Here is a 10,737-nt window from a genome sequence, read left to right as displayed (position 1 = left end):
CACGCTGTTCGGCGGAACCGAGTTCCATGGGAACTGGTCCGTTGGGGCTTGTTCGACCGGGAGCCGACAAGGAACTCCCAGGCCACGCTGAGGCCGGCGTACGCGCCTGGCGATGGCTGTATTCTTCTTGAAGAGCCACTTGAATCGCCTCTTCAAGGGTGTTTGCCTGCACCCGGAACAGCTGAGTGCGTGCGGGGCCCACTCGAAGGCCGTCCATGAACACAGTCATCTTGATGTGTTCATTGAGTGGGTTTCCCACTAGGGACGCCGTGAGCTCCCGTATCTCTTGCACATACTCGTGCAGTTCGCGTCTTCCTTGTTTACACGCGAGGAAGCGCGAACGCTGGCGGTACTCGTAGTTCGCCGGGAGGAACGCGGCTCGGAGCTGTTCGCACAGCTGAGCCCAGGATGTGAAACATCCAGGGGATGTCGCTTCCCGAGTGTACACCCAACTCTTAGCACGACCGCTAAGGTTGGAGAGTGCAAAAGCAACACGCAGTTGCTCGGTCGAGATCAGAGCCGCGTCCATCGCGAGCTCTACTTCTCGGACCCAGAAGTGAAGGTTCTCGCCTTCCTTCCCTTCATACGGCTTTACCTTCAGCCGTATTGGCTTCGGGTGAGGCGGGTTTGCTCCCGCCGCCGGAGCCTGCAGGTTCTCCCGCACATGCGCGATGAGGCCCTGCTCGTACGCGTCGAATGCATTGACGCGCTCGAGCTGCTCAGCCGGTGCTGATACCACCAGGCTCTGCAGGGCCTCCATCCCGAAGATGCCTGCCATCTTCCGAACCGACTCGAACTGAGAGTCGTTCATATGGGAGAAGTCGTTCCTATCCATGGCAACGAACTTCGGAGGTTCAGGTAGTCTACCCGCGATGGCGTGGATTGACTACAAGTGCTACGAAGTGTGACGGGGTCACACAGCACCTTGCGCTAGAGGAAGTTATCTTCCGAGAGTATACAAACTCTCAGTGAACGGCAGTTCACAGGTCCCCTCTTTAATTAAAGAGAGCGAAGTGACCTAAATAAGGTAGATTGTAAACTGAGTATATTTATAGGTAGGTTAAGTTTGAGGTTAATACAAACTATCAGTTACCTATAGTAATGCAATGTCATTTAACCAATGGTTGGTTTTGAATGACCTTGGTACCTTGTACCAAATATCCCGGAGTATGACATGTCATACTCCTGAAGTGTGAAGTGTCACACTTTCATGTAACCAGGGTACACTTAGTGCTACGTACCCCGTTACAGGCACCGCCGGCACCGCCGGCACGGGTGCTTCGACGAAGCAGACAGGTTATCGCATGCTGTGGTCGCAGTGAGCCGAGGAATAGTGTCTTGTTGACTACTTCTCCTGGCTACGTTGATCAGCTCTTAGATCATCTCGCTCAAAAAGGCGATCTGCCGATATCTGTGTATAATTTTTAATAGCGTCGTGTAGTAAAAAAATACATGTGCTGTTGTTTCTCATTGCTGTCGGGTTTTGCTTCTTTATGCGTCGTTTGCAGTTAGTAAGTATCTTATCAATCTAATTTGCTGAATGTTTGGTGCGTAGAGCACTTTTTGAGTCCGAATTATACTATGTTTAGTAACTGTGATATTGAAGTTGCACTCGAGAAAGGCAACTTGCTGCTTTTGTGAGTACATGAGCAAAAGAAAGCATCAAGTTGCTTAGCTCAGGATTCTAGCGCACTCTTGCGTGCTGGCTGCATTATTGACCAGCTCCCGGCCGTCTGCACCGGCCCCGTATCTATTTAAGAGCAGTCATGACCGTGTCAGCTGCGTGACGGTCATTGGAGGCACATGTTACTTAGAGTTTGGCCTTTGCAAGAACCTACAATGTAAGCATACCGGTACATATGGGCCTCCGCATACTAGCAAAATGCTGGTCATCATGGCGTCCAAAAAGACCTTGTCCCTGTCGATTGTGTGTCTATACCAAGTAGACTCCTCGCACGCAGTGTGCTCTCTTATACCTTCCTGCCTTGTACACATGATCTAGACGACCGTCAATCCGGAGCCGACGGAAAAGGTTGCCGAGTGGCGCCGTCCAGAGCTCATTTCCCATTCTCCTCACTCGAGCTCACATCAAACAGCTCTCGTGCATTCGAAGGCTGTCCAAGAACACGCAAGCGCAACATGTTCAGCAGTAGCAAGATCGCCGCCGTGTGCCTCGCCGTCGTGGCGCTAACCAACAGCGCGTATGCTGAGAAGGAGGCCGCCCAGACGTTCGGACTGCTTGGCGCTGGTCTGCACGGTGGTGCGGGACTCTATGGAGCTGGCGCTGCCGGTCCTCACGGTGGAGCCGGCGTTGGTGCTGGTCTGTACGGTCGAGGTGCCGGCTATGGTGGTGCTGGCGCTGGTCTGTACGGTCGAGGTGCTGGTGGCGTTGGTGCTGGGCTGTACGGTCGAGATGCCGGCTATGGTGGTGCTGGCGCTGGTCTGTACGGTCGAGGTGCTGGTGGCGTTGGTGCTGGGCTGTACGGTCGAGATGCCGGCTATGGTGGTGCTGGTGCTGGGCTGTTTGGTCGGGGAGCCGGCTACGGAGGCGCTGGTGCTGGGGTCGGAGCTGGCGTTGGCGGCGCGGGCCTCGGTAACGGATACGGCGGTGCTGGTGTCGGAGGAACTACGGGTGTCGGTGCTGGTGCCGGTGTCGGAGGTGGTGTGAGTGGCAACGTCGGTGCTGGAGTGGGCGTGGGCGGTAATGTTGCTGTCGGCGCTGGTGTGGGCGGGGCTGCGAACGGTGGAGTGAGTGCCAATGCTGGTGTCGGTGCGTCCGCGGGAGTGAGTGGGAACACTGGTGTTGGAGTCGGAGGTGGAGCGAGTGGAGGTGCTAACGGTGGAGTGAGCGCCAATGCTGGTGTCGGAGGTGGTGTCGGCGGATCGGCCGGTGTGGGAGGAGCGGCAAGTACTGGTACGGGTGGAGCTACGACAACGATGGACGGCTAAATCTAGCACATCTACTTCGCAGAGCGGCGGGGCAAGGCAATGCAATTACCCGGATGCAGCACGACCACCGGCACCCGCCGGCACGGGTGCTTCCACGAAGCAGACAGGTTATCGCATGCTGCGGTCGCAGTGAGCCGAGGAATAGTGTCTTGTTGACTTCTTCTCCTGGCTACGTTGTTCAGCTCTTAACTCATCTCGCTCAAGAGGCGAGCTGTCGATATCTGTGTATAATTTGTAATACCGTCGTGTAGTAAGAAAATGAATTTGCTGTTGTTTCTCATTGCTATCGGGTTTTGCTTCTTTATGCGTCGCTTGCAGTTAGTAAGCATCTTATCAATCTAATTTGCCGAATGTTTGGTGCGTAGAGCACTTTTTGAGTCCGAATAATACTAGATTTTGAGTGGATGATGTTGAAGCTTTACCAACTTGCTGCTTTTGTGAGTACATGAGCAAAAGAAAGCATCAAGTTGCTTAGCTCAGAATTCTAGCGCACTGTTGCGTGCTGGCTGCATTATTGACCATCTCCCGGCCGTCTGCACCGAGCCCGTATCCATTTAAGAGCAGTCATGACCGTGTCAGCTGCGTGACGGTCATTGGAGGCACATGTTACTTAGAGTTTGGCCTTTGCAAGAACCTACAATGTAAGCATACCGGTACATATGGGCCTCCGCATACTAGCAAAATGCTGGTCATCATGGCGTCCAAAAAGACCTTGTCCCTGTCGATTGTGTGTCTATACCAAGTAGACTCCTCGCACGCAGTGTGCTCTCTTATACCTTCCTGCCTTGTACACATGATCTAGACGACCGTCAATCCGGAGCCGACGGAAAAGGTTGCCGAGTGGCGCCGTCCAGAGCTCATTTCCCATTCTCCTCACTCGAGCTCACATCAAACAGCTCTCGTGCATTCGAAGGCTGTCCAAGAACACGCAAGCGCAACATGTTCAGCAGTAGCAAGATCGCCGCCGTGTGCCTCGCCGTCGTGGCGCTAACCAACAGCGCGTATGCTGAGAAGGAGGCCGCCCAGACGTTCGGACTGCTTGGCGCTGGTCTGCACGGTGGTGCGGGACTCTATGGAGCTGGCGCTGCCGGTCTTCACGGTGGAGCCGGCGTTGGTGCTGGTCTGTACGGTCGAGGTGCCGGCTATGGTGGTGCTGGTGCTGGTCTGTACGGTCGAGGTGCTGGTGGCGTTGGTGCTGGGCTGTACGGTCGAGGCGCCGGATATGGTGGTGCTGGTGCTGGGCTGTTTGGTCGGGGAGCCGGCTACGGTGGCGCTGGTGCTGGGGTCGGAGCTGGCGTTGGCGGTGCGGGCGTCGGTAACGGATACGGCGGTGCTGGTGTCGGAGGAACTACGGGTGTCGGTGCTGGTGTCGGAGGAACTACGGGTGTCGGTGCTGGTGCCGGTGTCGGAGGTGGTGTGAGTGGTAACGTCGGTGCTGGCGTGGGCGTGGGCGGTAATGCTGCTGTCGGCGCTGGTGTGGGCTGGGCTGCGAACGGTGGAGTGAGTGCCAATGCTGGTGTCGGCGCGGGAGTGAGTGGGAACACTGGTGCTGGAGTCGGAGGTGGAGCGAGTGGAGGTGCTAACGGTGGAGTGAGCGCCAATGCTGGTGTCGGAGGTGGTGTCGGCGGATCGGCCGGTGTGGGAGGAGCGGCAAGTACTGGTACGGGTGGAGCTACGACAACGATGGACGGCAAAACTAGCACATCTACTTCGCAGAACGGCGGGGCTAAGGCAACTGCAACTACCACGACTGCAGGCACGACCACCGGCACCGCCGGCACGGGTGCTTCGACGAAGCAGACAGGTTATCGCATGCTGCGGTCGCGGTGAGCCGAGGAATAGTGTCTTGCTGACTACTTCTCCTGGCTACGTTGATCAGCTCTTAGCTCATCTCGCTCAAAGAGGCGACCTGCCGATATCTGTGTATAATTGTTAGTACCGTCGTGTTTTAAGAAAATAAATGTGCTGCTGTTTCTTATGATTCTCGACTTACTGCGTCCTACCTTTTTTTCAACAAAAAGCTGCATAACTTTAACATCGTGGCAAATATAGCATCGAGTTTTCTTCAGCTTTTTAGCGCGTAAACACAAAATTATCCTGCTAACTGTAGCAGGATATAACAAAAGAGCACTTATTACTTACCAGCTGTGAGGGGGGGGGGTCAACTGCTACCATGCTCAAGCTACTATGATTATTTTGACGTCTACTATTGCGTGCGCTGGACAACGATGTTTTCTAAGCTTATCTATAGTAGGTAACCCCTTTCCGAGCGCGGTAGTCGACACTTGCAAGTAGAAGAGCAGTCACACAAATACCGGCACCATACTTCATGGAATAGAAGGATAAGAACGAAAATATACTGATCTTATAAATACGCGACGAAGCCTACGCAGCTACTGAAGGACATGTATACCGTATCACACAAACTGTCGGGCTGTACATCTACACGGTACTTGCTCCATTGAGTAAATACAGTACGGTGAGTAAGTGCCACCAGTACATACCGGTAGTCATAAAGAAGTTTGGCATACATGCTTAGCTTTACTTAGTGATGCGGGCAAAACAGAAAATCGAGCAGTGTTACATGTAATAGTAATATTATTAGAGTATCCTGGTGTCCCTCCTAAGGAAGCTTCTTCTATCCATGAATCGTTTTTTCATCCTCTCTCAATCCCTTTTTTGCTGGCTCGATACTTCGATCTATCTACGAACTAAAATTTCACATTAAGCGCTCTCCCATTTGCCCTAAGATGGCAGGTAGCTTATGTTAATTTGTCACTGTTCTAACAAGCGATAATTGAGGACATCAAACGGAAAGCTTATAACACATTTGCAACTTGGAAGTGCCCATATTGACATTAGATTGAAATAAGAATGAGCTGAACCTTTTCGTGATTTACTTAGCCACCAGTTCGTTTCAGCTTCTTATTTTTAAAGAGTTTGAAAATCTCTCAATAATAGCCCTTCATTAATAATAAGAAATGAGCCCCAAATATGTTCATGAATGAGCTTGTAAAACAACACTAATATATTGACGCAATTCTCTTTTTTTCATGTTTGGTAGCGTATTTATTCTACTGTTATTATTGAAATGATACTTTCAATTAATGAAAATTTAAATATAACGATATTGAAAGACAACTAAACCTCTCTTGCGTCATAAAAAAATACGCTCCTCTGATTGGTTTATTCATCTCGGCAAAGTTTGTGAATGAACCCTTTCCCTATTTTAGAAACTGTCCGCTCGTCCACCAGCTCCAGCCAGCCATCGGGCTCACTTCGTCCCGTCCGCAATGCTGGCCATGGCACCACGCGCCGCGGAGCTGACGCCTGCGTCGTCCCGACTCCCATCGCCCGCGCCTCCGTCCTTTAAGCACGCAAAGGTGCCGACCAATAGTGCGAAAACTAGCCTGAACGAAACCGCCAACCCTGTGTCAAGCAACGGGTTGCTCCCTTTCAAGGCGCAATGCAAATCGGCTGTTGTCTTGGTAAACGAGCGCCGCATTGACTTCGTGCGTGCCAAGAACGTGCGTGTAATTGGTCGGTTGGACGGCAACTCCAGTGAAACTAAGCCCAAGAAGAAGGAGACAAAAGAAATCACTAGCAACGACTCGGTGGAGCGCGTACTCGCATGGAAACACTCGAAGAAGATCGGCCCGGGTTTCGCCAACTTGGGCAACACGTGCTACCTCAACTCGGTGTTGCAGTGCCTGACCTACACTCCGTGTTTCGCGCAATTCCTGCTGGACAAAGAGGTTTTTGCTTCCTTTAACAGCGGCGCGTTGCCATCAACTGGCAACAAGTTCAACAAAAAATTCGGCAAAAATGGGTTCAGTGGCAACAGTGGAAATGCAGGTGGCAACGGCTTTTGTAGTGTGCGCGCCATGTCCAGACTGTTGCAGTCAGTGCACGGCAACAACGCCGTGCGGGTGTTGCAACCCAAGGAACTGGTGATGAACGTGCGCCACATTTCCAAAAGCTTCCGCATCGGGCGGCAGGAAGATTCCCACGAGTTTTTCAGGCTGCTGCTGGACTCCATGCAGCGGTCGTGTCTACGCAAGGCGCACATCAAGAGCGAAAGCCACTCGGCGGCGTCCACGACGTTTGTGTACCGCATGTTTGGCGGCAAGTTGAAAAATCACCTCAAATGTGCCAAGTGCGGATTCGTTTCCGAACGATTCGACGATTTTCTGGATTTATCACTGGAAATTTCGAATGGCGTCCACAGCGTCAAAGGTGCGTTGCGCCACTTCACCGCCATTGAGAAACTGGACGAACGCAACGCGTGGAAATGCTCCAGTTGCGGCAAACCCAGTCGCGCCGAGAAGGGGCTTTCCATCGCCGAGTGCCCCAATGTGCTCATGATTCAACTCAAGCGCTTTGACCTCATGTTTGGCAAAATTAAACGCCACATCGAGTTCCCTCGCTCACTGGACATAGCCTCGGGAATGAGCAAAAACTGCGAGGATCGTCGTCGTGGCCGTACTAAGTACGAATTGCATGCTGTGCTGGTTCATGCCGGTTTCTCGACGGACTGTGGCCACTACTATGCCTTCGTTAAGGGCTCATCAGGTCAATGGTACGAAATGAACGACGACTCTGTGCGATGGGTGAGTCTCGACACGGTGTTGCAACAGAAAGCCTATATGCTATTCTATTCGAGGGTGTTGCCTCCTTCAGAACGCCCGAAATCCAAGGCGAAGGAGGAGGAAGAGGTGAAAGCTAAAGCCAAAGAGGTGGTAAAGGCAGCTAGTCAGGAGGAAATACCCGAAAAGACGGCTGCGTCCAAGACGGTACTTGCCAAAACCAAGGAACTGGACATGAACGGGTTCCTTGCCAGTCTGAAGACAGCAGTGGCAACTGATGACAAACCTATGGCTGTGACTCCCGCCCATCACCAGACAGTGGTGACTTTCAAGGTCAAATCAAAACCGTCGAACGACACGCCAGTCGTTGCACGACCCCGAATAAAGCGCTCCTTAACACCTACTTTCGGTGGTCGTGTAGGTCGAATCCATAGATTTGGATCGGCCTCATGGAAATCGTGTCCCCGTCTTGTGATGACGCAATCGGTTAGGGAATTCCCAGAGGAATCCACTGTGGCGTCAAAAACTGTTGCCACTGTTGCAAAAACGTCAGGAATGACCAAAGTGCCGTTTGACCCGCGGCAACTAAAGAACGTGGGCGTACGCAACGCCGCGTTGTTTGGCCGTGAAGTGGATAAATGGACTGGCGAGACCGACGTCGAGTCCTCTGAGACCACGAGCAGCGACGTGGCAGTCGACAGTGCGCTGGCTGCCAAGCACGACCGTGTGCTCAACGCTCTGAAGCAAGAGGAGTGGAAACAGCGTAACGCTGGCCGTCAAGACTATTGGGATGAAACTCTCGACATCGGCAAGGTCAAGAAGGTGAAAAAGCGCAAGGAGTTTGTTGCCAACGAAGGCCGGAAGAACGCTTTCCAGACAGCTCTGATGCGCAAGAAAAAAGACGCTAAGCGACAGCGCACGGCCTAGATTTGGCAACTCACTAGACTCGGGATTCCGATGCACCATACAAAAACCAAATCAAAATTTGTTGGAAAAGTGTACCCATTTTTTTGCAAACCGAAGTCGAAAATGCAAACCGAAAAGGCACAATCCGAAACGACGCGCAAAAAATCGTGCAACTCACTAGATTATAATCAACCAAGTTGCCATGGATGCGGATGAGCAACAGTTTGTGGCCGACGAAGCGAGGCCAGAAGCTTACGAGGAGCCGATCATGTCGAATGAGGCCGAAAACCCGGAAACTGAGGAGACTGAGAACGTGTCCGTCGCTGACTATTCAGGAGAGCCGTCATCTAGCTCAAAGTTGGCGATGACTGAGTTTATCCGAGCGTCGTCCGAACAACTCGAAGGCTTTGAATTCTCTTTACTTGTAGTGCTACAGCCTGACAACGTGAGACACCGAGTGACTGTCACGGCCGAGACTACGATCGGAACGCTACGGAAGATGCTGTGCGCCGACTTACAGCTCACTTCTGAGCTTGTGAGCTTCCCCGATCTCCATGGTCTTAGCGATGCAGATCAAAAGGAGGAAAATCTACCGCTTTCAGCGTACGGATTACCTAATGGCAACTCGGAATGCACTCTCGAAGCTTACGTCGCCAGACCAGCCACCACAAGCAGCTACGTCATGCCAGACCGGATACAAGTCCAGGTTTACAATGGTGAGGCGTTCGATTTCTTTAAAAAAAAAATGCTGCTTTGTACTGATTTTGTAAAATAACGCAGAGGATACCGAAAGTACCAGTATTTTAACCGTTGAGATTGACAAGTTCACAGGCCACAAATTGTACCTCGGAGGCTTCAAACACCGTAAAACGCTACAACAATTTCATCACGCCTCCACTCAGGTACAGTATCCAATATTTTCTCTACAATAGCAGTGTCTTATACCACTGTCTCCAGACTGTTTTATCACGAGCGCGTCACAATATGGGTCCGGGACGTTTCCACCGCGAGACCCAAACACAGCAACTCGTGACGCGCTCCTTGCAGACCCACCGGGAGTCCGGCACTCAAATGTCTCGACGGGATCTTAAGCTAGACGAGTCCTTCGATCGCCACGTAACTGCACATCCTTACTTTGATTCGTACCAACTAGACAGTCTACGAGAAGACTCTGTGCTTCTCTTGCAGCGTCTGTGGCGCGGGTTTCGCGCTCGACTTTACGTCTTTAGTATACGTGAACAGCGTCGTCGTGTGAGTACACTCGCAGAGATCGAAGCCCAAGAGAACGACGCTGATGACGTGAGTCGTCAACGTCGTGAAGTCAACCGTCGCATGCACCCAAACACGGTGAGTGACTTTGAGATTCTCTACAATGAACTCGAAAAATGGCGACAGGTTGAATGTCGGAAAGTTCGTGAGCAACGAGAACTGGATCCGTCCGAGAGACAGGACGCTCTTGACGCCATTCTGGCCAAAGAGACCAAACTGCTTCAGACGATTGACAGACTCAAGTTAACGGCAACAGAGGCCAACCGTAAGCAACGTATTGAAGCCATGCTGCAGTTTATGGCACGTCCGAAGCAGTGGGAGATGAGTGACGGAGGTGTAAAAGAGGTGCACACACCGTTCACTGTTCGCGCCAAAGAGCTCACGGATCTGTACCATGGTCTACGTACACCACTCAGTTCAGTGGACGAACGCTTGGACATGTTGCTGCATATCAAGTGGACAGTGCAAGAGTTCGACTGTGCTCTCACTCGAGAGCTAGTGGAGCTTATTGACCGTGAGGCGGATATGCTCAGTCGTGGACGGAAGGAGAAGAGTCTTGAGGGGCTACGCAAACGCCTCACAAACCTCTTTCTGCAGTTTATAGAGACTCCAGAATTCAATCCGGAGGCAGCAGCACTCAAACACTCGCGCTCTTAAATAACAAAATTTGCGTATTTTTCAAGTATTTTGATAAAAATTAGATGGACATTTTTCTAAAGCGTTCACTCTAGCAAATGTTTTGACAGGTGTCAGTACATGAACAATTTGAAGCCGGTATTGTCGGTATATGAAGGGGGAGGGGGGGGGGCACATTACCGATATATCAATCGAGCTCGGTATTTAAAAAAAAACACTTTTTGTAATAACGTTAAAAACAAAAAAATCCGAGTAGTTCAACCCTTAGCTGGGATGAGCTGCAACAGCCCGATGCAGGTTCTCGATTGCAAATGTATTTTCATCCGAAGCTGGTATGACTTTTCATCTTCATTTGAAAAACCTCATGAACTAGAGAAGTAGTTTGGCAAGT

General features: G+C 51.6%; 4 protein-coding genes across 4 annotated transcripts; all 4 read left to right on the top strand.

Moving 5' to 3' along the window:
- Positions 1-1,120: 1,120 nt before the first annotated feature.
- Positions 1,121-2,949, top strand: PITG_12766 (uncharacterized protein; the record flags this gene model as incomplete). Its single annotated transcript, XM_002900107.1, has 3 exons — positions 1,121-1,123; positions 1,760-1,841; positions 2,003-2,949. The coding sequence occupies 3 exons, from the start codon at positions 1,121-1,123 to the stop codon at positions 2,947-2,949; spliced, it is 1,032 nt and encodes a 343-aa protein (XP_002900153.1).
- Positions 2,950-3,299: 350 nt separating this feature from the next.
- Positions 3,300-4,835, top strand: PITG_12765 (uncharacterized protein; the record flags this gene model as incomplete). Its single annotated transcript, XM_002900106.1, has 3 exons — positions 3,300-3,306; positions 3,752-4,775; positions 4,829-4,835. 3 exons carry the CDS (start codon positions 3,300-3,302, stop codon positions 4,833-4,835), a joined length of 1,038 nt encoding a protein of 345 aa, XP_002900152.1.
- A 1,407-nt stretch (positions 4,836-6,242) lies between these two features.
- Positions 6,243-8,462, top strand: PITG_12764 (ubiquitin-specific protease, putative; the record flags this gene model as incomplete). Its single annotated transcript, XM_002900105.1, has 1 exon — positions 6,243-8,462. The coding sequence occupies one exon, from the start codon at positions 6,243-6,245 to the stop codon at positions 8,460-8,462; it is 2,220 nt and encodes a 739-aa protein (XP_002900151.1).
- A 343-nt stretch (positions 8,463-8,805) lies between these two features.
- PITG_12763 (IQ and ubiquitin-like domain-containing protein, putative) lies at positions 8,806-10,367 on the top strand (the record flags this gene model as incomplete). The annotated part of the gene is made up of 3 exons (XM_002900104.1): positions 8,806-9,157; positions 9,222-9,343; positions 9,399-10,367. 3 exons carry the CDS (start codon positions 8,806-8,808, stop codon positions 10,365-10,367), a joined length of 1,443 nt encoding a protein of 480 aa, XP_002900150.1.
- Between the last annotated feature and the right edge of the window lie 370 nt (positions 10,368-10,737).

This window comes from Phytophthora infestans, genomic scaffold (genome assembly GCF_000142945.1).
Source record: "Phytophthora infestans T30-4 supercont1.27 genomic scaffold, whole genome shotgun sequence".
NCBI lineage: Eukaryota > Oomycota > Peronosporomycetes > Peronosporales > Peronosporaceae > Phytophthora > Phytophthora infestans.
Note: the sequence above shows the minus strand (reverse complement) of the source record. Positions and strands in the feature narration are given on the sequence as shown.